Here is a 27,955-nt window from a genome sequence, read left to right on the forward strand (position 1 = left end):
AACCATCTACAGTCACTTCATTTTTGTGGCGCTGCCATCTTTAAACCGAAACAGAAGGAAGTCAAAAGATTCCCATGCAACTATTGGCTGGTCAAACCAATAGCCCCACCCTGACCTGTTGGTTGAGTCATCGTTGCTAACATACAGTAGATTAATAAACACAGAAGCACTTCTTGGGAAATTGTAGCCATGAATGTTTAGTAATTTCTGTAAATGAAACTGTAATAATGTGCATTTTAACATTACGTTTAACGTTTATACTTTAAGAAAAAAAAAATTGGTTTATGAGGAGTCTCTCTTCATGTAGTTAGATGACTGCACACAGCAAGCCTGGTTTCTCTGCTTCACATTTTATGTAAAGAACGCTGACACAATTACACCGCACATTACCATGGTTACAGCACTTCATCTCTATAGTGATAATAGATTTACTGCTGTGCTGCAGCTCGGTGAGTCTGCTGCTTGTGTTGCTGCAGAAAAAGGGTCTCACTCTCTTTTCTGTCTCTCAGATCATTTTTGCAGATGAGTGCACAGAGGCCGAGGGCAGACACTGGCACATGAAGCATTTCTGCTGTTTCGAGTGCGAGACGGTTCTGGGCGGCCAGCGTTACATTATGAAGGAGGGTCGACCGTACTGCTGCACCTGCTTTGAGTCGCTGTATGCAGAGTACTGTGACTCCTGTGGGGAACACATCGGTAAGAGCCTGTCCTTCATCATTGGCTCAACTTCCATGCAACGCTGGTCTGCTTCTTTCTATCGTTGCAGGAATTGAGATGGGGCTGCACCAGGGGATGATTTACCTGTATGGGTCTATCAATATGACATTCGTAAATAATGCAAAACCCACCGTGAAAGCTGCAACTCAAGTTTATAGATCTAGCCTCACAACGCACGCTTTAAAGTTTCAGCCAAGTTCTGGCCGCCTGTTAAATTGAAATGGAACCCGTATGGAATTTACTTTCCACACAGGACCGCAAAAAGCAATTTTGGGAAAGCTATTATAAACAGGAAGCATTAGTGAAGGTTTTGCAAACAGATGTTCTCCATTATGATCTCCTTAAAGACCTGTGATTTAAATATAATGTTGTTCTGAGGTATGTGGCATGCCATATAATCAGTTTATAGTAATCAAGTCTACACCTCATGAGAAGAAGCCACAGATGTTTTTGTTGTGTTTATTTACATATCATGGTTCTTCTACAAAAACAATTTCACCATCTTGCAACATCCATTTATGTGGATTATAAACTAAAAACTGAAATACACATTTAAAGTGTCGCACAATTATATTAAGTGCTCTCTAATGTCGTTTAAAGAATTGCTCTCTTGTAAATGAGTATAAGCATTGATGCTTTTTGTAATCCAGGCCATCTGATTGTATTCCGTTACAGGTATCGACCAAGGCCAAATGACATATGATGGCCAACACTGGCATGCCACGGAGACCTGTTTCAGCTGTGCCCGCTGTAAGAAATCCTTGCTCGGTCGACCCTTTCTACCCAAACAGGGTCAGATCTTCTGCTCTCGGGCATGCAGTGTTGGCGAAGACCAGAACGGCTCGGATTCTGCCGATTCTGCATTTCAGAGCGCCCGCTCACGCGAGGCCCGACGCAGCAGCTCCAAATCCAACAAGAGCAATGGGACTGGCAGCGGAGGAGACAGGACCCAGGGGGGAAATTCTCCTGCAGCCCGTTACTCTGCTGAGGTTGACCCGCTGTCCATGCAAATGGATCTGCTCAGTCTGTCCAGTCAATCCCCCAGCCTGAACAGAGACCCTCCGCCTTGGAACATTCAGGCAGAGATGTATGGGCATGAGAGTCACGATGAACTTTCATCGAACCCTCTTCATCTGCTCAGTCAGTGCAACATCCGGACTTGTTATTCCTCAAATCCGTCTCCCGGTCACCCGGTAGATCCAAAGCCTGTGGGATCCAGGAGACCCCCCATATCTGCTCTGAAAGGAAAGTCTTTGAATGAGAACTGGTTCCAGCCAGGACCAGAGGACTATTACCAGCCCAATCTGAGGACACAGATGAGCTTTCAAGAGGTTCCACAGAACAGCTTTATTGATAAGCGATCCGTAAGCTTGCATATGTTCCAGAGGGAGAAGGAGGAGGTCGGCCCGCAGATGGGTCGCAGTAGGAACCCCATCAGCACACTTAGCTTTAGTGAACAGCTCGTACCACAGGAGCAAACCCCACATGGCTCGATGGAGTCGCTGGCGCTTTCTAATGCTACAGGTACCTTGCGTTTGTTACACAGTCGTCTTTAATTGTAAAAATATTATAAATGCTTCTGTTAATAAAACGTATTAATGCTAATGATGCAATCGAATTTTACAGCAATCTTACACGTGTTTTCCGTCCACAGGCACCTCTGCAGATGGCGGCAGTAAACGTCATGAGCACTTGTCTCGCTTCTCAATGCCAGACTTGAGTAAAGACTCTGGCATGAACGTCTCTGAAAAGAGCAACATGGGCACCCTCAACTCATCCGTGCTGTTTCATAGCTCTGAATCTCTGCGCAGCCTGAACACCGCGCAGCCCTACCTTGAGCTTGAAACCCCGGTCCAAGTGAAATTCCCAAGGCAATACTCCCGTGAATCTCTTCGAATCAACGCTTTGCCTCCTGGATTCACTTATCAGGAGGAGGACCGCATAAGCTTGGTAAGCAATGCTAATAACGCCCGTCTGGCCCCCATGAGCGACCGAACTCGCCGTCGAACCTTCAACCAAGAACAGCCACGCCGACGGCACCACCACCATCGATCACGCCGTTCCCGCCGCTCACGTTCGGATAACGCACTTAACCTCGCTGCCGAGCGCCACCCACCCCCCAGGCGATCTCAGCTTCACCTACATGAAGATTATAACCAGTTTCCTCCTTGCGGGCCCCGGGGCCTTCACAGCAGCGGAAGCGCCGGCAGGTTGAGGCAGCAGCCGTTTAGACCCTGTCCTCGGACGACCTCTGACCTCACGCTTCAAAACCCCGGCCCCTACCGGCACCAGGGCCCTTATTCGTGGGACCAGAACGATTACGACGATGATTGGTGCTCCACCTGTTCCTCCTCTTCAGAGTCAGAAGATGAAGGGTATTTTCTGGGCGAGCCCATTCCTAGACCCGTCCAGCTGAGGTACATGACCAGCGAAGAGCTGCTGCGCAAGTACAACTCCTCCGGGCTGGGAGCATCCGGTCAGTTTGAGAGCCGCGGACAGTTGCACACTCGCAAACGTAGGAAAAGCAAGAACTGCATTATCTCCTGAAAGTCGCGCCTGCTGCATCCCGCACAATGTTGCACAACAAGATTTTATCCGTCCTTTATAGCAAATGTTTGAGAGGCTTTTCAGTGTCGTGAGGCCATCGGTGAATAATGCGCAGTAATATAATTTGTTTGCACCTCGAATTGCATATGCATGTTTTCCCATGTGATATTTCCAAATTATTCTGGATGTTACATTTTTTTCACTTTGCAGCATTTGTTACAGCTGACGTGCAATCGTTCGTTATTTAATCCATTCAGGCACAGTGACTTTAATTTGTATGGTTCTGGTTTCTCATTCTTTTCGCTCTGGGCTGAAAATGCCATTTTAGTCCGTAATAAGATGTATATACGCAATTGTATGAAGAAATTCACTAAGTTAAGGATGTATTGTAAATGATCTGTAAATGATGTACTACATATTTTTATATTTTGTATGGATAGAATCATTTATGTACTAAGCATTATGTAGAGGAAATAGTTAAGGCATGCACGTTCATTTGCTGATTTTTGTCCTGTATTGAAAATTAAAGAGTATTTCTGTGGGAGATGTGATTGACAGCTTTTCATTATCAAGGCGTTCTGTGATATCTGACTCATAAGATGCGAACACGCTCACCATCTGCTCGTTGCATAAATGCAGAAGACTTTTGATTCACATTGAAGAATCAAAATGTCTGGCTTCAGATACACATTCAAATTATTTTGCGCTGCCTTATACAAATCACTGATTTTTTGCTACCATTAACTGTATAAAGTGCTAACTTTAAGGGATGGTTCATAAATGACAAAATCATTTTCAATTTGGTTGATTTATCTACCCTCATGTCATTCCAAACCTGTATGATATGCTTTATTCTGGAGAGCGTGAAAGAAGATTTTGAAAAATCACTGAAGAACACTGTGTGGACAGAGAAAAAGAAACATGCAAGATTTAAACAACATGAGGGTAAAAAAAACAATGACTGAATTTATATTATATATATATATATATATTGGTGAACTACTCCTTTTACGCTTAAGAATGATGCCTAACCACAATTGTGACAATAATGCTAGTTTAAGCTGTGCATTACGGTATAAGGCATGACACATACAACGTAATTATTTTATAGTAATCCACAAGATATACTAACTGAATTTAATAGTTTAGCCTAATTTCCGGTCAAAGCTGTTACGCATTAAGCTTTATTGACCATCAGCATCCAGAATTAGAACCATTATATTAGATAACACGCCTTCGTTCATCTGTTCGCGCATTTCAGTGTATAAAGGCAAAGTTAAGCATTCAAATATCACATTACACACATACTCGAAATGCTATTATAGCCGCTAACTAATACACATGTGGCTTTTAGGTTTTAATCTATAAACCATTACCACGCTCCCATGAGTTTGAAAATGTATCTGTCGACCTGTTTGAAAGTGGCGGAGGACTAATGATACTGACAGGCCAGAAACATTAGAGGCTTTGCACTACTGTCAGGAATGTTTGTCCTCGTATGTATTTAGTGGTGCTCGGAAGAGTCAAGAGTTTGGTGAGTTGCCGTTGTTATGATAGAAGCAGCTGCTGTATGTGCAAATATGTGATGTACATTAAGAGTTTTGGCCAAGTGACAAGGGGTGATTCTTTCAGTATTTCTGAATTATCTTTCTTTATCCTCTGCCATGGGGTCCATGACTATATGGGGCATGTTGACTTATATTGATGTGTATGTTCCACTTTAGCACATGAAACATTTTTTAATTGGACGATTCATAGTAACGCTTATGGAATTTTGCTGTAAAGTAGCAAATAATAAAGTCAATTTTTGCTATCTATTTTGAATGGAGCAAACTGCGCTATATTGTGCTGCGGCAATAGCGTCCAAAGGACCACTGACGTCTGTGACTGTAGACATAACAAAACAGCTCGGGCATGACCATTTCTCATAATGAAATGTCAAATCTGTCTGTTGTTTAGGCCAGTGGTTATTTTGTCTTTTTCCTGATGATCATTTGCAAATGGACAGCACACATTTGCAAGTGTGGAATGACATGTGGCTACCAATCAACCAATGTTCCTGCATTCCTGTTGTCTGGAATGATCATTAGATCACGAGACACAAATGATGCAGTTACTGCTAAATGTAGGACATATAAGGTGGCAAAATCTAAGCCTCTATAGAGTTTTTCTTGGCTTTGTTAGCTGAAATGTGCTGTCTTAAATTGAATATTTTATGCAATCTTTAATAGATTTTTGAACAAATTAGTAATAGCAAGTTTACAGTCATCGTTAAAATGTAAGTAATGTACCACATTGGTGTCCACTCGGTCTGCCCAAGAAATGACCTAAAACTCCCTTTAAGTAAAGAAATACCTCATAAAACCGAGACAGAGTTAACATTCATCCGTCTTGTGACTTTGTGTTAATATGTAGGTCATGACTACATTAATCTGAGGCCCAGAGCTGAGAGCTGGCATTTTACTTAAATCCATTAACATATATATATATATATTATATGTGAGTTCATAGTCTGTCCTTCTATTGTGGGAAGGACATGTCAGTTCAGCAATTTGTGGTTTAACTTTATGCTATTAGGGCATTCGTGTCAGAGGTGACTAATGCAGAAAACATCTGTAACGATAAGTGACGTGACCATTGCAGTCATTATTTGTTGACTTTAGAGAGGCGGCTACTGTTATTTCTGTTTTAATACTCTTTTTGTAATCCTGAGTAACTATTTTTGAGGCAAATTTATCTTTAGATTTTTTAAAGCTAAGTCCATTTAACCTTTCATTACGTTTTAAAATTGTATAGAAGTTTTATTATATAGTTTGACTTTTTTTGTCATTTACTTTGATAGTCGCTCAGTATCAAACCATATTAGAGGTGGAGAATATACTGGAGTCGAATACAAGTAAGAAAATGACTGGGGCACAAAGACTGTTTAGCCGTCGCTATTATAGATTCTTATGGAAAAATCACAAGCAGCAAACGTCTTAAATAGCCATATTCCATAATTCACCAGTGTTACATTGCTGCACATGTGCTCCTCAATAAGATTCATGCCTACAGCAAGTATTCCCTTAGACTGCCTCTCATCATGTGTATTCAGTTACTGGCTTCTCATAGAAAGACCGACCTCAGGAATTTCACTTTAATGGTTTAGTTTGTGGTATAGCTGGTCAGAGATCAGTGTGCATCTACTTGTATATGGTTCTGAATTCATTTCTAATTCCAGGTGTGTTATGGCAGACAGTAAGGGCCATATCGGCTAAGCATTTTTCACATTTTTATTTTATGCAGTGAAGAAATGTCGCACCTGTTGGATGACACTCATATGCCAGAATAAATGGCAACAAAACCCCTTGTGGTTATTATAATTACAGTGAGCGTTCTTCTATTTTATCAACAAACACACAGATCCCATAGTGAGCGTTCTTGGGTATAGCAAATATATAATAATGTCAATTTATAGTTCAAAACAATATGTGACCGTTGACATCAATTACAGCCTCAAGTCTTTTTGAGTATGATGCTGCAAGCTTGTCACAACTATTTTTGGGCAGTTTCTCCCATTCGTCTTTGCAAGATCTCTCAAGCTCCATCAGGTTAGATGGGGAGCTTCAGTGCACAGCCCTTTTCAGATCTCTTCAGAGATGTTCATTCGGGTTCAAGTCTGGGCTCTGGCTGGGCCACTTAAGGACATTCAGAGAGTTGTCCTGTAGGCACTCCTTTTTTATCTTGGCTATGTGCTTAAGGTCATTGTCCTATTGGAAGATGAACCTTCACCAGCTCTAGGAAGAGTCCTGATGGTTCCAAACTTCTTCCATTTAGGGATGATGGAGACCACTGTGCTCTTTGTGACCTTCAATGCTGCAGAAATGTTTCTGTACCCTTCCCCAGCTCTGTGCCTCGATACAACCCTGTCTCGACGGTCTACAGACCATTCCTTGGACTTCATGGCTTGGCTTGTGCTCTGACATGAACTGTTAACTGTGGGACCTTATATAGACAGGTGTGTGCCTTTCCAAATCATGTCCAATCAACTGAATTTACCAGAAGTGGACTCCCATCAAGTTGTAGAAACATCTCAAGGAAGATCAGTGGAAACAGGATCCACCTGAGCTTAATTTTGAGTGTCATGGCAACGGCTGTGAATACTTATTTACATGTGCTTTTTGTTTTTTAATTTTTAATAAATTTGCAAAGATTTGAAACAAACTTCTTTCACGTTGTTACGGGGTATTGTTTGTAGAATTTTGAGGAAAATAATTAAATTAATCCATTTTGGAATAAAGCTGTAACATGACAAAATGTGGAAAAAGTGAAGCGCTGTGAATACTTTGGGAATGTACTGTATTTGTTTCCATTCAGTAAACCCAAACAAACTATGGTATTTATCTACAATGACAGCACACAAATCCATCACGATGATGCAACGTGTCTAAATTGCGATTCCTTCATAGCTAAATGGAGCAATTGAGAGCTCATAATCTTCAGATCAGGTCGTCTAAGGACTGTTTAACATTCATAGAGAATTTCTCACCCACACACAGGAGATAATAAAAACAGTGCCCGAAGACCCAATGTTTTCCAGCTGGAGCCCCATACATTAATAGCCTAATTTAACCATGCCCATCTGTGCACATAATATACAGTATATACATATATTCTGTCACTCACTGGTTAATGCTTACTAATCATTCTGTGTCTGCTTTCTAAATGATCCAAAAAGTGCATCCTTATACCTGTTTAAAATAGTAAAGATTGATCATTTAGAAATGGATTTTACTATTTTATTATATTTCAAGTGTAGACTTTAGGTCAGGAAAGATGCTCATTTTGCACATTGACCTTGCAAAGTCAAAGCCACGTTATCTTCTTGCACACTCACAGTCACTCACAAGATTAATGACCAATTTCAGTCAGGCACTTGACAGGTCACCAACTGGACATTATGAACGAGCTGCGGGAATGTTAATGAAGCCAATTATATTATTGTCTGACAATCCCTAATAGATTACATTCCACTGTGTCATTTGTATACTTGCAGTGATATGACTAGGGAACAAATTACCTTATGAGCATCAGTACTCAAGTGTCGTGTCAGTGCCGGTCCAATATTATTAGTGTGCTCAGCTCTTAATGCATTTTATGCTCTTAAAATTGTGCATTACTTAACAAGTCAAGGACATCCAGAACAAACCAAATAGGTAATGTAATGTTTTTATGTATGTTCTTGACATTGGTGTATTTAAATTGTGATAATTGTCTATACATAGTTGTCATGGGGAGTTTAAGGTCTGAGATAAAAACATTTCACATTATATATAGTGTTTAATATGCAGAAATGTTTATGTACACCTCCAAAGTCCTCATATTCAGCATAGATCTTTAGATCAACACACATCTCTGAGAAATAATGGCCTATATTGAAACCTATATAGGCCTACTAGAATGATTAAAGCAGAATTGGGGTTGCTGTTTTATTTTAGCATGACAAAAAAACATTTATTACACAAAATTAGTTCAACTTACTACTGGATGGTTATACCTCTGTGTACATTTTTGTGTACCGCATTTATATGAATAGTGACAGTATAGATTTTGTAAGTTTGCAAAAGAAGCGTTATTTCAGTGTACCTAAATACATCTAAAGGGAAACATGGTCATAAAGAGGCTTTAAAATATAAAAACTTTTGCTGATAATAAAGGAAAACATTTACAGTCATATCAGAACATATCTGTACTGTGTGGCTAATGTTTAATGTTTAGTGCGGTACTTCTTGAGGCAGCCCTGCAGTGAAGAAACATCGCCATCTGCTGTACTAACATTTTAACTACATTTCAAGAGCTCACTGAGGCCCTTTTTACACAGAGATCCTGGAAAATACACGGAAAACGTGTCCAGGAATCAGTCCCGGGGTCGTTCGATCTTGTACATTCACACATTCACTGATTTTCTGGAATATGTGTGTACCTAAAGACATGCCACGTAATATACTATAATGTAATGTTATGGGCATTTTTTTTTGTTTTGTGAAAGATATAGCTAAAGACAAATTCGGATAAATCTGGGATGCCTTTGCGTTCAAGGCACTCAGTGGTCTGTGTGAATTGGGTTTAACTACAAGCGGTTATGAGCTTTTCGAGGGGAGGTCTCCGAGCTTGAATTTTGGCCTTAACCTAATCAACAGGGACGTGCACAGGAATTTTGAGGGGCAGTTGCTCTGACCTGACAAAAAGGGCAACCCCCACCCCACAAAAAAACCTCACAGGCTATATGAAGGACTGAGAATAACAGGGTCTTTATTAAAATATATATATAAAGAAGTAAAACACTGAAAATACAGCACCTTAACTAGTAGGCTACTAATAATAACACAGAAAAACATAACTCCCTGAAATATCTCTCCTAAATCCGCCTCTCTTCAGTGGGCATCTTGGCTTCAAACATTATCCAAAATAGTGATAGGATTTAGGCATTTAACCATTTAGAATAAAATAATTAATGTGATGCATTGCTTCCATCATTCATTCTTCTTGTTAAAACGAAATGTGAGAAACTACAGCTGAGTAGTTTCTCACATGTAAAAGACAGCTGAGGCGGTGATCAAACATATACATTACCGCCATGATGTGATGTCAGTGATGTCAGTCATTATTGGTGTGTGATGTTAACATGATCTGGGAAGCCCCATACTGCCTGTCAGACATTGATAAGAAATTCACTGAATATAAACTAAAAGGATTTAAAGAGACATAAAGACGATGCAAAATGAAACGGGTGCGCTGAGTCAACACTGAGTGACTAGTTAACTTTGCAGAGAAATGCAAAGAACATTGTGCATTTTATAATTTAAACAATGTTTAGTCTCAAAGAAAAATAATCCTAAAGACTTCTCTGGAAGATTAAAATTTACATTTTAACTGTAACATAGAATAATTAATTAATATTTGTATAGCTCTCAATAACAGACCATAGCCACAGACAGATTTCATATAGCAAGTCAAAGGTCTCTCATGTCATCTCATACTACGTACCAAGTCTCACATATTAAAGCCATTACAACTCAGGTGAATAATTCATGCCCAATATTTATTAATTCAGTAGGCTATACAGATGCAGATACACAAATATACAATAATATACACAGTCACATTTATTTCATTTACATAATATAAATAGGTGATATTTTCATTTCCTGTCCATATATAAATAGATGATATTTTTATTTCCTGTTCATATTCATCCATAATGACATAGATGTGCAGTTTAATCCCGAGTTTCACAGATTTAACTCTAAAACATCATCTTCTGAGGATCCGCAGACTCTAATGTTCTTAAACTCTTGGGAAATCTCTAGAGGAGTTTTGCCTTTTGTTTCAGGAAAGATGAAGAAGACGAAGAGAGCAGCTATCAGACAGACGCAGGAGAAGAGAACAAAGCTCAGGGATTTCAGGGCGGCCTGCAGAACACATCCAGAACAGTGAATAGGAGCAGCTGAAAGACTGACATTACACATTGCTTAGGATAAGAACATATGAAGACTTTGGTTCCAAAATCAGAAAACTGTTTTGTTTTGATCAAAGCCATAATAACTAAAAAAATACAGCTCACTAACACAATAAAAACATGATAAAAAACATGATTTCAAAACATTTTGGAACCAAACTCTTCATTAAATGAGACACACATTCAAGAATTGCTCTTTCAAACTGGAAGAAACTGACATCACAATACAATCATAAACTGACTCTATAGATGATGGCGAAAGCTCCTTATTACGCAAAACCTTAATAAAACATATGACCCATGATGCATTTTCAAAGCTAAGGGGAGCTAAAAGACACACACACCTGACTATTCCTTACTTAATCTGTTGGTATGTCTGACAGAAATGGTTGGGAATAAACACTTCATACCAAAACAATGGATTTCATGTCAGTTATATTTGGTGTTCTTGAAATGGTTAAGAACTTACAATTAGGAATGGAAACATAAATCCAAATATGGCGAGCCCCAGCCAGCGCAGGATCCCGATAAACATAAATGCAGCTGGACGGTACGACTGGATGAAGATCTCATGGGTGATGGGTTGTGTTACTGCAGCTGTTAATCAGATTGGTTTAGGTTTTTTGCATTTATTAAATACTATATAATCAGTGTGACGCAATATGCAATGGTATATATATATATATACCTGGTCCTCCCGCAAAGAAAATGTTAAAAAGAAAAATGAGGAAAACTGTGATGTATGGAAGGACAAAGCTCCAGTCCTGCAGATGAAACAGAGATATGATGATAACGGTCTGCTCTGTGTTAACTGACATCTGTTATGTGATGGAGACTCACCTTCAGGTAAAGAGTAACGGTGATTAATGCCGTAATGACTGACATCCCTCCAAACCCAATCCACAACAAAACCCTTCTCCCCATACTCTCAATGAGGAAGCTCTACACACACAGAGAGAGAGAAAACTTTTAATAAACAAGAACACCTTGACCAGCGCATATCATATTCAATTATAACAGCACTTAAAAATATGTAGAACAAATCAATTATACATGTAAATGATCATATACATACACTGATTATGGAGGTGAGAACTTCAGAGGTGCCTACGCCCAATGTGACATGACGAATCTTATCTACTGGAATACCAGCTTCCGAAAAGATGTTGAAAGAGAAGGAAGTGATCTGTGAGCGAGAGAGAGTGACAAATGTCACAAACATCTATAAATACAGTATGCATATCACATATGTACTGAACTATTGAATGAAGGTTAAATGATTTACAGCAGAGATGCCGCAAAACTGAACGCATCCACATATGACCATCAGAGAAAAGACCTGCCAGCGCAGATGTTTGACCCGCAGCATATCCAGCAGACTCTTACTGTGCTCCCCTCCCATGACCGCCTGCTCGGCTAACATCTCCTCAATCTCCAGTTTGTAATCTCCCGGTCCCCACAGAACCTGCAGGGCTGCCGATAAAAGCACTCAAAGAATCAATGACAATAAAATAAAGAAATATGCTGATTTTTTGCAATCCCCAGATACTGTACATTAATACAACTTCAAGCTCCACAAAAAAAAACATAACAGGGTATTTGATCTAATATATTTTCTTAATACCATTCAAAAAAATCATCACATGCAGTACAGCACAGTACATTACAGTAGAACATACTCAAAAGATGTAAATTAAACTAAAGCACCTTTTCTGCACTCTTCTTTGTTGCCTTTCTCCATTAGAATATATTGGGGCGCATCGGGGAGGAACGGCAGGATTATCATCTGAACTGCACAGAAACATGTTGAGACACACAGCAGAATGTTCCACCATTCCTCACGGCCAAGAATTTCCCTACACAACAAGGAACAAGATACTTGCAATTAAAAAAAGTGAACCTGAACACATTTCAACACACGACCATCAGGTGAGAGAGATTATCATAAGCAAGAATGTTTTTTATCTAAGATAAATATTACCTCAGACCCGCAAATTGTCCTGATAATTTACCGAAGAACGTAAACGTAGCAGTTGTGAGTATCACCATGCCTCTAATTTTTCTGGGTGAACTCTCTCCAAGATAGAGCGAATGAATGCTTCCACCTAAGCCTTCGTGAGAAGCAGAAAATGACTTTAAACAATGAAACAAACGCAGTCTAGTCTGGCATGTCCTTGTAATTCAAAGGGTGTCTGTATACCTGATGTAAATCCAAACAGAAAGCGCGATAGCATGAGAAGTTCAAATGAGTTTGTTGGTTTGCTTATGTACATGAATATTGCAACCACAACTGATAACCCACTGTTGAAGAGCACGGCTGTTTTTCTGATAAAAGCAGACAAATGCATTTTTTTACATTTTTTACAAAACCTTATCCAGTATTGCTTTTAATCATATAATTGATTCAACACCAGAATGTGGTGAAACTCAAAAAAAAAAATGGCGTTACCTTCCCAGGTGACTAGCTACACACGTGATAGTCATGGAGCCCACAAGTCCTCCTACAGCAAAGAGAGAAATCACAGCAGACCAGATAAGGGTGACAGTCTTCTCTCCTGGACATTCTCCATAGCGATATGTCCAGCTACTGTTGATAAAACTCTGAATGTACTGTGGAAAAGTAGACAAACAGATTTGACAAAAAAGTTTGGAGAAATCAATACCATACTATATCATTTAAATTGAGGTCAGACTGTGATGTAATACTTGTAAATAACTGAAATACTGACAGAGTAAAATGGGTCACTTAAAGTAGTGATGTCATAAAGCACTAAACAGGCAAAGAATGAAAAAAGTGCACACACTGGAGAGGGAGAGCTGATCGCGGAGAGATGGAATCCAGTCTGATATGATCCACCAAATCCCAGCACAACAATGAGGACAAGTGCTTTCCCACAAACCTGAAATTATAACCACGCTTTCAACATAAACAGTGCTTTCTTCATATGTGACGCTGGTCTTAAGTAGCACAGGAACATTTTTAGTAAAAGCCAAAAAAACATTGTATCATAATTATAGATTTTTCTTTTATGCCAAAAGGCATTAGGATATCAAGTAAAGATCTCGTTCCATGAAGATATCCTTTTTAGTTCCCTACTGTAAACATATAAAAAACTTTTTTTGTAAGTAGATGACATACTACAGCGCTTCGGCCATTTTCTCAATGTGATCATTTTTCTGCACCCACAGATTCAGAGTTTTAAATGGTTGTATCTCCGCCAGATATCGTCCTATACTAACAACCCATATATAAATAGAAAGCTTTAATGTACAGCTTTCAGATGATGAAGAAATCAAAATTCGAAAAAATTGACCCATAAGACTGGTTTAGTTATCCAGGGTCACATATAAGATATTTAAAATTAAGTTAAGGTAACACATAAATATTTTTCTCATGAATAACAGACAACCTGACACGTGTTGTTGTGGTTGGTGGTCAGAGCTTCAGTTTAAGCATGAAAGATATATTTTTAAAGAAAGTAAGAATAAATATTATTCACTTAGCTGTGATAAAACAAATTACAAAAATGTGGTGTTCAGAAATATAATTAAAGAGAACATGTTCTTACCAGTTCTGACAACACACTCTTCATGCTGATCTGCTTGTTGCACGTCCATCCTGCTCCTATATTTCACTACAAATGCAAAGTGATCTGTTAAACATTTATTGGATTTAGATTAATTTTTGACTGTCTCTCGCTCTTGTCAAAGAGAGCTTTGATGGTAAAACGATTTAGAATAATTGTAATAGAAATGTGATTAAGATTGAAACTATCATTTATCATTTTTAACTGAATGTTGGCCTTAGAACTTTGCAATGTTTTACATCAAACTGGGGTTTGTGATACTCTAGGGGAGGTTTTTTTTAAACTGGGGTCCGGGGCCCCCAGAACATTTCAGGAGAAAAATCAAGCAAAATTTTGTTTTAAGAATTGTTTATATTATACCTTTGTGGTGAGTTTTCTCTCTCTATTGTTCCTTTTTTCACACTCAAAATGATAGTTGCTACAGAATAAATGTTAAATGTCTCTTCAGGGTTGTCTCTCCACATTCAACAAATGTAGCCAACTATTTTAGTTTTAAAACAATTGGTTGTTTTATTTTAACATTTACTGTTTTTTATATATAGATAATATAGATGGATAAGATTTTAATATAGATGGATAAGGGGATCCTCACAAAGGGATCATCTCATTTGGGGGTCCTTGGATCATAAAGCATCATAAAGCATCATAAAGCATCATAAAGCATCATAAAGCATCATAAAGCATCATAAAGCATCATAAAGCATCATAAAGCATCATAAAGCATCATAAAGTTTGAAAAACTCTGATGTAGGGGTTCATTGAGAAATTGGGTGGTGTTCACAAGATTGTGATATAATGCAAGTAAACGTACAAATTTTGCTATTCTAAAAAATGGAAATATATATATTTCACACATGAACATTGAAATATGTTGTAAAGTTCATTATATTTTGAAAGTGTAAAATATTTATGCTTTCGTGGCTTTTCCGACGGCAATGCGGAACTCTGTTTGCCTAATATAACTGTTTGTACACTGGTACTTTCTGTTCTGATGACTGGTGTGAGGGAAATAAACTGTCTGTTCCTTGCCAAAACTCTACAAGTTATCAAGGTTGCACAGTGCTATGTTAGATTTAACCAGAACATAAAATGACTAGGACACAAAGTTTAGCAAATATGTGTTTGCCAACTATAACTGTCTGTACACTGGTACTTTCTGTTCTGATGTGAGGAAAATAAACTGTTTGTTCCTTGCCCAAACGCTTCATGCTATTTTTTTGCTTCATACTAGTTCACAAGGTTGCACAGACTTATGTCAGATTTGCTAACCATAACATAAAATGACTATGACACAAAGTTCAGCCCTACAGCCTAGGTTACAGTACTGAACAAGAACAAAAAAAAGACAGTTACAACTTAAACGTGTGCGGCGCGCATTCACAAGCACCACTTGTGCTTGTGTGAAGACAGAATGGAAGACAGGTTAAAAGTTGTCATTAAAAACTTGAAGAAACGTTGGCCTATTACACAATTTTATCACAGTACTATAATGATCATTTCGCATAATTGACCACTTGCTCTAACTGCCGTTTAGCTTAAGTAAACGTGCCATGCGTGTAGTGACCATAGACGTAAGAAATATAAAAAATAACTAGCCTATTTCTAATGTCGACATGTTAGTGACTGTCTGTTTTCCATATTTTTGTGTAAAGCATTTCCGTGTATGTTTTTACTATCACAGTAGGCCTATCGATTTGGAGTTTTCAAAAGAATCCTAATGTTAAAGGAATCAGTTTTACTCCAATAAACCTACATTGAAAAGTGAAACATGGTCATGAAGTGCCTTAAAAATCTATAAACTATAGCTGATAATAAAGGATGACATTTACAGTTATATACAATATAAACATATCTGCGCTCTGTGGCTCTTATTTAAAGTGTATTGCTGTTCATTGCAGCTGCTGGTTTATTGCGACAACCCTGCAGTGAATAAACAGCGCCATCTACTGTAATATTAAATCTACAATGCTAAAAACATTATACATTTTATTTATTTTTTGCATTCATTCATGTATTTGTTTGGTCCTAAAGGTGCAGTGTGTAATTTTCTGCGGCATCTAGTGGTGAGGTTGCGAATTGCAACCAACTGCTCACTCCACCCCTTCCCTTTCGCTACGGTGTCCCAGAGAGGATTAAAACCCTGGCTGTGTCCGAAATAGCCCTCTATATCCCAATATGTAGTGCACTATTCGAGGGGACATCCATTTTTAGTGGTGTCCGAATTAACAATGGACATTATTAAGTGCACTCATTCAAACTCATGATGCATCACAACAACGAGTGTACAACCGGTGTACACTCACGACTAGCTGCTAGCCATCTGTCGCGTGATGCTCACGCTGAATGAATTCCCGCGTCTCTGCAGAAGATGGCGCCTGCAGCATTTCCAGTGCACCGGGTGTCAGAAATGACTCACTTGTTTTCACACGCTCCTTAAAGCGGACTATATTAGTGAACTAAGGTAGGGAATAGTTAATGATGGTAGAGTGGGCGATTTCGGACACAGCCCCTGTCTACACTAGTGTTTTCCAAATGATGCACATCCACACTGAAACGTCTGAAATGCTTACATCCATGCACTGCGTGCATAGAGTAGACGTAAGACACATCAGCCTGTGTCATTTCTGTCAGGCTCTTATTTACTTTCTGCCTCTTTATGAAGTGGCAATGTTAAGCAAAGTTTTTTTTAATGGACAGACAAAGACGAAGATGGACGGACAGGACGAAGATGTTTCTGCGGGTAACACAAGACTATAAAGCTGCAAAAGTGAAAGTGAAACTTTTCTCCACGCTTCACTGCCAAACAAAAGTTAGAAGTAATTCAATATTCAGTCGCCTAAAATGCATTCTAAGGTTTTATAAAATGCATTTAAGAACTGATATTAATGCTAGCAAACTGGAGAACAGTGTCATCGTTTTTTAAACCCCCTCCGTTTTCCTCGTCCACACGACAACATGAAAACAGAGTTTTCAAATGTATACACTTTCGAATGCGTTTTCAAAATCTCTGCTTTCGTTGACGAAAACACTGTCTCAGTGTGGCCAAAATACACCTGTGAAGACATAGTTATGTATATTATATTTGATTTCTGTCAATAGATCCTCCAAAATACCACACTGGTCCTAGAGGGTTTCCCGACGATTTAAAATATGTTGATATATAAAAACCGCAACATGTAATAATATATTTTTTATAGCTCTCTAACAGACTGTTGCCCCAAGACATATATTAAATTCGTATATAGTTGTGCAAGTCTCTCAAGTCATTTCACAAAATAATTTCAATTCATGCCCAATATTTATTTATTCAGTTATCAGATGTATAAAGCCGATGCAGAATAATATACACATAGTCACATTACAGTACAGTGCAGTATATCCTTTTTATAATAAATATGAATATGTGATATTTTCCTTTCTTGTTCATATCCATCCAAATTGAGACAGGTGTGCCAACAATCTTCAAAGCTTTATCTCTAAGACCCTCTTATCTTCTGAGGATCCGCAGACTCGAATGTTCTTAAACTCTTGGGAAATCTCTAGAGGAGTTTTGCCTTTTGTTTCAGGAAGGATGAAGAAGACGAAGAGAGCAGCTATCAGACAGACGCAGGAGAAGAGAACAAAGCTCAGGGATTTCAGGGCGGCCTGCAGAACACATCCAGAACAGTTTATAGGAGCAGCTGAAAGACTGACATTACACATTGTTCAGGAAGAGAACATATAATAAGAAACACATTCTTTTAGAATCCTTCTGAATTCGAGTAAAATAATTGCTCTTTTAAACAGGAAGAAACTGACATAACAATACAGTTATAATTATCACTGGCTCTCTAGATGATGCCTAAAGCTCCTTATTACGTAAAACCTTAAAGCAACATTAGTTATACTGTATATGGTATGCAAAAGACATTTACAAAAAACATACGATTGTTATCTTACCATATTTATCTTTGATACACAATTACATGTATTTTAGGTCTATATAGCTGCCGAATTGACATGCTTACATACTCTTAAAGATCTTTGTTTAACATTTAAACGGTTTCTTGGTTGTATTTGTGGCAACAATTTTGAAAAATATTTAAAAAGAGAGGAAGTCCTTCCTGTGTTATTTGCAAAATGGTCTTTATTTAAAATCTATTAAGTAACAAATTTGCAAAGACTTCATTCACACTTTTAATCCAATATTAATCCCTAACCTGGTCAGAATATGACAAGAAACTGATTTGAGGCTTGAATGATAGTCTTTGGTACATCTGACAGAAATTTGTTGGGAAACACTAATTTAAACATTTGTTATGGCACGCCACGGTTAAGAACTTACAATTAGGAATGGAAACATAAATCCAAATATGGCGAGCCCCAGCCAGCGCAGGATCCCGATAAACATAAATGCAGCTGGACGGTACGACTGGATGAAGATCTCACTGGTGATGGATTGGACTACTCCGGCTGTTAACCAGATGGTTTTAGGTTTTTGTATCAGTACAACATTGGTCATTTATATGCAATGGTATATATATATATATACCTGGTCCTCCCGCAAAGAAAATGTTAAAAAGAAAAATGAGGAAAACTGTGATGTATGGAAGGACAAAGCTCCAGTCCTGCAGATGAAACAGAGATATGATGATAACGGTCTGCTCTGTGTTAACTGACATCTGTTATATGATGGAGACTCACCTTCAGGTAAAGAGTAACGGTGATTAATGCCGTAATGACTGACATCCCTCCAAACCCAATCCACAACAAAACCCTTCTCCCCATACTCTCAATGAGGAAGCTCTACACACACAGAGAGAGAGAAAACTTTTAATAAACAAGAACACCTTGACCAGCGCATATCATATTCAATTATAACAGCACTTAAAAATATGTAGAACAAATCAATTATACATGTAAATGATCATATACATACACTGATTATGGAGGTGAGAACTTCAGAGGTGCCTACGCCCAATGTGACATGACGAATCTTATCTACTGGAATACCAGCTTCCGAAAAGATGTTGAAAGAGAAGGAAGTGATCTGTGAGCGAGAGAGAGTGACAAATGTCACAAACATCTATAAATACAGTATGCATATCACATATGTACTGAACTATTGAATGAAGGTTAAATGATTTACAGCAGAGTTGCCGCTAAACTGAACGCATCCACATATGACCAGCAGAGAAAAGACCTGCCAGCGCAGATGTTTGACCCGCAGCATATCCAGCAGACTCTTACTGTGCTCCCCTCCCATGACCGCCTGCTCGGCTAACATCTCCTCAATCTCCATCTCATAATCTCCCGGTCCCCACAGAACCTGCAGGGCTGCCGATGAAAGCACTCAAAGAATCAATGACAATTAAATAAGAAAATCTTGAAAATGAAGATCTTACACTGATAAATGTTTTTTTTTAAATATGACGATTTTTGCATACGTTCTCTTTATTATTAAATTTTAAATAAAAAAAATATTTTAAAAAAATTGTATCGGAATACTCAAAAGATGTAAATTAAACTAAAGCACCTTTTCTGCACTCTTCTTTGTTGCCTTTCTCCATTAGAATATATTGGGGCGCATCGGGGAGGAACGGCAGGATTACCATCTGAACTGCACAGAAACATGTTGAGACACACAGCAGAATGTTCCACCATTCCTCACGGCCAAGAATTTCCCTACACAACAAGGAACAAGATACTTGCAATTAAAAAAAGTGAACCTGAACACATTTCAACACACGACCATCAGGTGAGAGAGATTATCATAAGCAAGAATGTTTTTTATCTAAGATAAATATTACCTCAGACCTGCAAATTGTCCTGATAATTTACCGAAGAACGTAAACGTAGCAGTTGTGAGTATCACCATGCCTCTAATTTTTCTGGGTGAACTCTCTCCAAGATAGAGCGAATGAATGCTTCCACCTAAGCCTTCGTGAGAAGCAGAAAATGACTTTAAACAATGAAACAAACGCAGTCTAGTCTGGCATGTCCTTGTAATTCAAAGGGTGTCTGTATACCTGATGTAAATCCAAACAGAAAGCGCGATAGCATGAGAAGTTCAAATGAGTTTGTTGGTTTGCTTATGTACATGAATATTGCAACCACAACTGCCAACCCACTGTTGAAGAGCACGGCTGTTTTCCTGATAAAAGCAGACAAATGCATTTTTTTTACATAGGCCTAATATATTCAGATTATGAGATCCAGAAAAGAAAAGCTTATCCGGTATTGCTTTTAATCATATAATTGATTCAAAACCAGAATGTGGTGAAACTCAAAAAAAAAATGGCGTTACCTTCCCAGGTGACTAGCTACACACGTGATAGTCATGGAGCCCACAAGTCCTCCTACAGCAAAGAGAGAAATCACAGCAGACCAGATAAGGGTGACAGTCTTCTCTCCTGGACATTCTCCATAGCGATATGTCCAGCTACTGTTGATAAAACTCTGAATGTACTGTGGAAAAGTAGACAAACGGATTTGACAAAAAACAGTTATGAATACCGTTTTTATTTAATTTTCAATTCAGGTCAGATTGTAAAGCAATGGTTGTATATAAATATATGATATTAAAATGTTAATGTCGTTTCTTTAAAGAAAGCTAATATCGAGTGCACACACTGGAGAGGGAGAGCTGATCACTGTGAGATGGAATCCAGTCTGATATGATCCAGCAAATCCCAGCACAACAATGAGGACAAGTGCTTTCCCACAAACCTGAAATTATAACCACGCTTTCAACATAAACATGATCACATTATAAATGTCAAATTTAATTTAACATACACTTATTTTTTTCAAGAATGACAGACAACATGGCATGCTGTTGTGCAATGTTTAGCCTTCTGCCAGAAGACTGTAGTTTAAGTTTGAATTACATATTTAAACATATATATAGAGTTTGGTTCCAAAATGAGATAACTCTGTTTTTATTTTTTAAATCATGTTTTTTATTGTGCATTCCAATTCATATCAATCAAAGTGCAGTTGGTTTGTTTTGATTTAAGCATTTACATTTACAATTAGTCATTTAGCAGACGCTTTTATCCAAAGCGACTTACAAAGAGTTCGGGGAGCAATAAGCTATGTCATACAAAGAGCAATAGGTGCTAATACAACGTTACTAGGTTACTAGTTTTAACAAAAGCTAGACCACTACCTGTTGAGAGAAGAGAGAGGGTTAGTGTACTTTTTTTCTCATTTGTTTGTCAAGCATTCACAGAAGAGATGGGTTTTAAGTAGTTTAGGTTTTGAGAGATGTGGTTGACTGGACCGCATTGGGAAGAATGTTTCAATCAGGTGGTCTTAATGAGGTGTAGGAGTGTAGTAGGGTGTGAAAGTATGCCGGTGCAGATCCAGTGATAGTCCTGTAGGCAAACATCAGTGACTTGAATCTGATACGGGCTTCAACCGGTAGCCAGTAGAGTGAGATAAAAAGTGTCACATGAACCCTTGTTCCTGTTGGAAGACGAGGTGTGCTGCTGCGTTTTGAACCAGCTGAAGTGGTTTGATAGCCTTTGCAGGAAGACCAGTAAGGAGAGCACTGCAGTAGTCCAACCTTGAGATTACAAGGGCCTGGACAAGGAGTTGTGCCACGTGCTCAGTGAATTATAACAATTCAAAGCAATTATAACTCCAAAAATACACAATAACACAAGAAAATGAAATGAAAACATGATCTCATTTTGGAACCAAACTCTTCATAAATAAATATTGTTCACATAGGTGTGATAGACAGTGAATAGATGTGTGGCTCAGAAATACAGTGCAACTAACGATTATATTGATGATCGATTCGTTGGATGAAAATGTTTTCGATTAATTGGATAAAAAGTTGAATTGGATATTTTGCTTATAATAACTAAATCAGAGGAAAAATACACAACTGAACTCGTTTGCCTTCTCCCAAAATGTTGTGGATTTTCCCCTGATTAACACAACAAGGCTTGAGTTGATTCAGGCGTGTCATTCTAGATGCCGCAGACATGGACGTGTCGTCACTTTACCACGCGAGCACGCCAGAGCGCGCCCCCGTGAGGGGCAAAACATTCAACCAAATGGCTGCTTACAATATCAGAAAACACAATTCCGGGCAACAATTTAGTGTCCAGGAACACCTGATTCCGTTGTAAGTCATAGGGTAGTCTTAAAGATCACCGTCGAGTCCAGCTGCTTGTAATTTCAGCAAATAATTGGGTTTTAGTCCCGGTTTCTTTGTTCCTCCTATTCTCCTCAGACATTTAGCAGCATGTTTTACCCCTCAGGGGAACGTGTCGCTCAAAGGGGCCGTAAGTGACTTACATCGAACCCATGAATTTTGCGTTGCAAGCAAGCGTGAAATATTTGTCATTCAATTGTAGTGTAGTAGGCCTACAGTTAAAGGTATCCAGAAAAAAATAATACGTAGGCCTACAGATAATCAAAAAGTGTTCTTAAGTAGGCTACAGTACTCAAGTACCCAAAATCAGGGTATTTTGTTTATTGTGTACTTTGCAAAGTGCGAATGCTACAAAACAAAATGGGTTTAAGAAATAAATGCGCACCAAGCGCTGCACGGAGAGACGTGTCCGACTTTAAAACTGCGCAACTCGCGCTGCAGGGAGGTACATTTAAAAAAAACATATATATTTTTATTAATAGAAATCTTTGAAAGTAACAATAATCAGACAATAGACCAGACAAAGGGGAAGAGAAAGAAGAAAAACAACAACAACAACAAGAATTTCTCCTCTTTTATATGGACAAATTCTAAATAAACAAAACAACAACAACAAAAAAACACAAAAAGAGCATCCATAAAAACAGACGGGATATTTAGTTGAAAAAAAGTCTGCATACATTTTAACAACTTGCAATTTTTTTGGTTGTTTATAAGCAATAGAGATGTTTTTAAAGTTCTCCTCTATCAAAAATAAATTGCAGTTAAGTGCAGATTTTACAAACTTCCGTTTATTAATATAATATTTGCCATGTAAAATATAGAAATGTACCACATAATCAAAGATTTGACATTTATTAGTATATGAACATATAACATCTTTAAGAGATAGCATATAAAAAATATTTTTATGGGCAAATAAAAAGGAGCTCACGTCAGACCAAAATGTAAGGGTTACATGACAGTCAATAAATGAGCCAATTGGTTAAGACGCGCTTGATGTATAACTGCGCAGCTCGCAAGTGACGTCACAGACCAACTAATCGATAATGAAATTCATTGACATCTATTTTCATTATCGATATTATTGATTAGTTGTTGCAGCTCTACATTAAAGAGATCATGTTCTTACCAGTTCTTTCAACAGACTCTTCATGCTGATCTGCTTGATGCACGTTAATGCAGCACCTGAACCTCCTCCATACAAATTCAACGTGATCTCTGTTAAGCATTTAAGATTAATTTTTGACATTTGAGTGAGTATTCAGACTTTGCCTCTCTTACCGGTTAGTGAGAGATTTATTGTAAACGTTTAATTGAAATAATTCCAAAGAAATTATTATTTTTAAAAGTTAATCAGTATTTGAATGCAGCTTTTCTCCAGTTATGATTGATACTATCATTTAGGGAGACTTGAAACAAGTTGGCCATAGAACAAGTCTCCCAAACTGGGGTTCGTCATCATTTAGGAAATGGATAGCAATAAATGAAAAGTAAACTAAATCAAAATATGTATAGTAAAAAAGAATCTTAAAACTTAATACATTTGTGTTGGAGATTGAAATATAGCATAAAGAAACAAAACACAAAAATCAATAAAGAAATATAATGACAAAACAAATATTCTAAAATAAAGGGAGAAGAAGTCAGGTGGTGCAAAAGCCGCTTCTTTAATAGAAAGGTCAGAATGAATCACAGATATACACATAACCGACCAAGGCACATACCAACTTTATCCCATAAAAGTGACCAGTCACCAGATAAATTAAACATATGGAAATTAAAAAAAAACTAGCAAACTAAAGACAATTTAATAATTTAAAATTGTGTCTTGTGAAAATAAAAGGAAAATCCTGTTATCATTTACTCACCCTTATACTCATCTCATTTCAAACCTATATTAGGTTTCTTTATTTCTTCTGCAGAACACAAAACAAGATATTTTGAAGAATGCTGGTAACCAAACAGCGGCAATAGTTACACTTCAGACGGACAAAAAATCAATGCAAGTTAATGGGTACCGCGCAGTCGGATATTTACGTGCCACAATTGAAGTGCGATATAAAATATGCCCTGATGGGGGCGGTATAGTCATTTCTCATACTCCACGGCCTCTCTTTTCCTTGTTTCGTCATCTAGAGGTAGAGGAAGTGAATTCACATTTTTTGTTTAGATTTCCCCCTAGTCATCGCTGCATTCACTTTACCACTATCACATCCAGCCATACCATATACACCATTCCGTTAGCAGATCTCTTTGAACCCTGCAGATATGCCTTTGGAGAATCTGGAGGAAGAGGGTTTACCTAAAAACCCCAATCTCAGGATAGCTCAGCTGAAGTTTCTACTGACTCTCGAGGATCACAGGCATGATGCTAAAGTGAAAAGCGAGCTGATGGAGGCCATCAAAGAAAACAGTACGTTAAGTTACACATGCAGCATATTTGACAGTTAACGCGTTTTTATTATTGTCATATATTTAATTAAGTTTCACTCGGGGGGTCGTGTAATCATTTTGGCGGTTCAGTTAGCTGATGAGCTAAATGAAGAAGCATGCTAGCTTATTAGCTGCTAATTGTTATTAAGATTTGTATTTGTAATTGAATTACGTGTCATCTCATATTGCATACTGTTTTCATCGTAACTTAGTTGTTATAAGAATTAAGCTAGTGAGACAATTGGGGTAACAGTTAGATTCATAACTTGGTCTACCTTCTATATGCACTTGTCATTATGTCGATCGATGTTTCATAGGCCTGCCTGGTCTTCTAACTTAACAGTTAACATTGTGTACACTTCCTACGATCTTCACATTTAGGAAATATCTTATGCTTTCACTTCTTAAGTTAATTGATTCAATTGGTTGACATATTGGCGAATGAATGAAATCGTGCTGGGTTCACCCTCGGAAGCCAGAATGTAACAATACAAAATGAAGATCATTTATATCTCTGTAATTGTTTTGCAGACATGGCCCCGTACTATGAAGCCCTATGCAAAGAGCTGAAATGGCAGGTTGACACCGATCTGTTGAGTAAAATGAAGAAAGCCAACGAGGAGGAATTGAAACGACTTGATGATGTTCTGGAAGATGCTGAGAAGAGCCTCGGAGAAAGTGAGATCAGGGATGCCATGATGGCCAAAGCTGAATATCTCATACGCATCGGTGATAAGGTGAGAAATATACAAGGCGGTTGTTTGATCCATTTTTGAAAGACCAAACTTAAAGAGGTTTATTGCATTTTCATCTTTTAATCTGAACTAAATCTGTATTTTAAGCTTGAATCTTCCTACATCATTCAATGTAAAGTTATCTTGCTCTACACTTTTTGTCTTTTTTTAAATGTACTCATGTTTGAAATCATTATTTTTTAGATTTACTTTTTACATAATATTTCTCTGTCAATTAGGAAGGAGCCCTGACTGCCTTCAGGAAGACTTATGATAAGACCGTTGCCCTTGGGCATCGCTTGGATATTGTCTTTTACCTGCTGAGGATCGGCCTGTTTTACATGGACAATGACCTCATCACCCGGAACACTGAGAAAGCCAAAAGGTGCTTTTAAAAATCATTGTCCAACCCGCATTCAAGTACAGCCTGACACATGAAGAGTGAGTATTTTAATACGTTTCTCATGTTTCTTTCAGTCTGATCGAGGAAGGTGGTGACTGGGACAGAAGGAATCGCCTGAAGGTGTATCAGGGTCTTTACTGTGTGGCCATCCGTGATTTCAAGCAGGCAGCAGAGCTCTTTCTGGATACCGTCTCCACATTCACCTCTTATGAGCTTATGGACTACAAGACGTTTGTCACATACACTGTGTTTGTGTGTATGATAGCACTCAAGCGGCCGGACCTGAGAGAGAAGGTACAATGTGCAATAAAGATTCATTGATATAATTTACAAAATCTGAATGACTGCTAATATGAGTGTTGTTGATATGATCTGTCAGGTGATTAAAGGTGCTGAGATCCTGGAGGTGTTGCACAGTTTACCTTCCGTCCGTCAGTATCTCTTCTCTCTGTACGAGTGCCGTTATTCCGTATTCTTTCAGTCGTTGGGTAAGTAATAGAGAAACAGGATAATGTTAAACACTTTAAGTATGAAATAAATGTATAATTGTTTACATAAGAGTAAATCACTTTGCAGATGCTTTTATTGAAAGTAGATTTTTACTTAAGGAAAAACATTGGCTATTTTTCAGACAGTTAAAAATCAAACTGGTAAAATATTCTTTGTATACTCTTTTAGCTCGAGTAGAACAGGAGATGAAGCAGGACTGGTTGTTCGCGCCTCACTACCGTTACTACGTTCGTGAGATGCGTATCCTTGCCTACAGCCAGCTGCTGGAATCCTACAGATCCCTCACATTGGGATATATGGCAGAGGCTTTTGGAGTCAGCACAGAATTCATCGACCAGTACGTTACATTCAATCCGGAGCACAATCCTCTCTCTCCAAGTAATTTCTAAACTCATGTTTGGTCTCTTTCTCTCTAGGGAACTGTCACGATTCATCGCTGCAGGCCGCTTACATTGCAAGATTGACAAAGTCAATGAAATCGTGGAAACCAACAGGTGAGTTTTAAATGTTCATAAATCTCATGTGTTAAGTAATGCTCTACATTTACAGTAAACCCCTTCTTTATCGTCTTGCTTTCAGACCTGATAGTAAGAACTGGCAGTACCAGGAAACCATAAAGAAGGGAGATCTCCTGCTTAACAGAGTGCAGAAGCTGTCTAGAGTTATCAACATGTAGTCCAGTCTGTGCTGACGTTTGTTCAATCTCAGTATCTTTTCTGGAAAGCAACATGACTTTTGTTTTATGTACAGTATATAATAAAACTGAATTAAAGAAAACTGCCATGTATTTTTGTTCAAGAGTGGAAAAACAGAGTCTGACACATTGTTTCTTATAAATAACTGTATAAATTATTTTTATATTTACAGAAACTTGTTACAAAACAAATATACTATACAATCTTTTTCTTTAAATATTAAGTCCGTCTACCCTACTGTTTGTTCATGAATTACATAGCAGCCAACACACAAAAGTCCAGCTGAGCAAATTATTTTGAATATGTATACAAAAAGACAAAAAAAAATCAAAATATACACACTTGTACATGTTTAAATGTAGAGGCTTCTTTCCCAAAAAGCAAACGGTTTTATCATCGATCAAACATGTTCACTTTCATCATGAAAACAGTGGAGTTACAATTTCAAGGTAAACAGTACATTTATCTGCCTAAAACATTGGTTCAAATCATGATTTATAGAGCCACAATTTGTTGTTCACAAAAATACCTCCCTCTTGACTTTGAAAATCTCTAATATCAAAAGTAGTCAAAGTCATATAAGAATACAGGCAGGAAGCTTTCGTCATATTTTCTAGTTCCTCTGGCCTTGTGTTTCATTGATCGGCCGGTATCAGAATTACAGGGGAAAGAGCAAGAT

At 38.1% G+C, this 27,955-nt stretch overlaps 4 protein-coding genes across 6 annotated transcripts in view; 2 read left to right on the forward strand and 2 right to left on the reverse strand.

Moving 5' to 3' along the window:
- prickle2b (prickle homolog 2b) overlaps positions 1–3,831 on the forward strand; it is a 62,703-nt gene extending 58,872 nt beyond the window's left edge. For 2 of the 3 annotated variants that reach the window (XM_079482888.1, XM_079482890.1), the window contains 3 exons: positions 510–696; positions 1,393–2,241; positions 2,372–3,825. In XM_079482888.1, the coding sequence (XP_079339014.1) occupies positions 510–696; positions 1,393–2,241; positions 2,372–3,264 (1,929 nt within the window). In that variant the 3' untranslated portion in view covers positions 3,265–3,825. Of the gene's footprint in view, positions 1–509; positions 697–1,392; positions 2,242–2,371 lie in introns of all 3 variants that reach the window. The other variant, XM_079482889.1, reaches the window with a different exon arrangement.
- A 6,704-nt stretch (positions 3,832–10,535) lies between these two features.
- Positions 10,536–14,355, reverse strand: LOC306909765 (solute carrier family 2, facilitated glucose transporter member 9-like; the record flags this gene model as incomplete). The annotated part of the gene is made up of 12 exons (XM_079483797.1): positions 10,536–10,715; positions 11,232–11,359; positions 11,451–11,526; positions 11,603–11,704; positions 11,838–11,948; positions 12,048–12,235; positions 12,470–12,618; positions 12,744–12,873; positions 12,963–13,087; positions 13,212–13,372; positions 13,567–13,662; positions 14,332–14,355. 12 exons carry the CDS (start codon positions 14,353–14,355, stop codon positions 10,536–10,538), a joined length of 1,470 nt encoding a protein of 489 aa, XP_079339923.1.
- A 3,277-nt stretch (positions 14,356–17,632) lies between these two features.
- LOC306909766 (solute carrier family 2, facilitated glucose transporter member 9-like) lies at positions 17,633–23,654 on the reverse strand (the record flags this gene model as incomplete). The annotated part of the gene is made up of 12 exons (XM_079483798.1): positions 17,633–17,994; positions 18,674–18,801; positions 18,881–18,956; positions 19,033–19,134; positions 19,268–19,378; positions 19,478–19,665; positions 19,865–20,013; positions 20,139–20,268; positions 20,358–20,482; positions 20,636–20,796; positions 20,962–21,057; positions 23,631–23,654. 12 exons carry the CDS (start codon positions 23,652–23,654, stop codon positions 17,812–17,814), a joined length of 1,473 nt encoding a protein of 490 aa, XP_079339924.1. The 3' UTR covers positions 17,633–17,811.
- Positions 19,953–27,352, forward strand: psmd6 (proteasome 26S subunit, non-ATPase 6). Its single transcript, XM_079482851.1, has 10 exons — positions 19,953–20,086; positions 20,938–21,041; positions 24,768–24,914; positions 25,466–25,671; positions 25,908–26,053; positions 26,146–26,365; positions 26,451–26,559; positions 26,750–26,918; positions 26,998–27,075; positions 27,161–27,352. Exons 2-10 carry the CDS (start codon positions 21,032–21,034, stop codon positions 27,255–27,257), a joined length of 1,182 nt encoding a protein of 393 aa, XP_079338977.1. The 5' UTR covers positions 19,953–20,086; positions 20,938–21,031; the 3' UTR covers positions 27,258–27,352.
- Positions 27,353–27,955: the final 603 nt, after the last annotated feature.

The sequence above is a fragment of the Barbatula barbatula genome (genome assembly GCF_947034865.1).
Source record: "Barbatula barbatula genome assembly, chromosome: 20".
Taxonomy (NCBI): domain Eukaryota; kingdom Metazoa; phylum Chordata; class Actinopteri; order Cypriniformes; family Nemacheilidae; genus Barbatula; species Barbatula barbatula.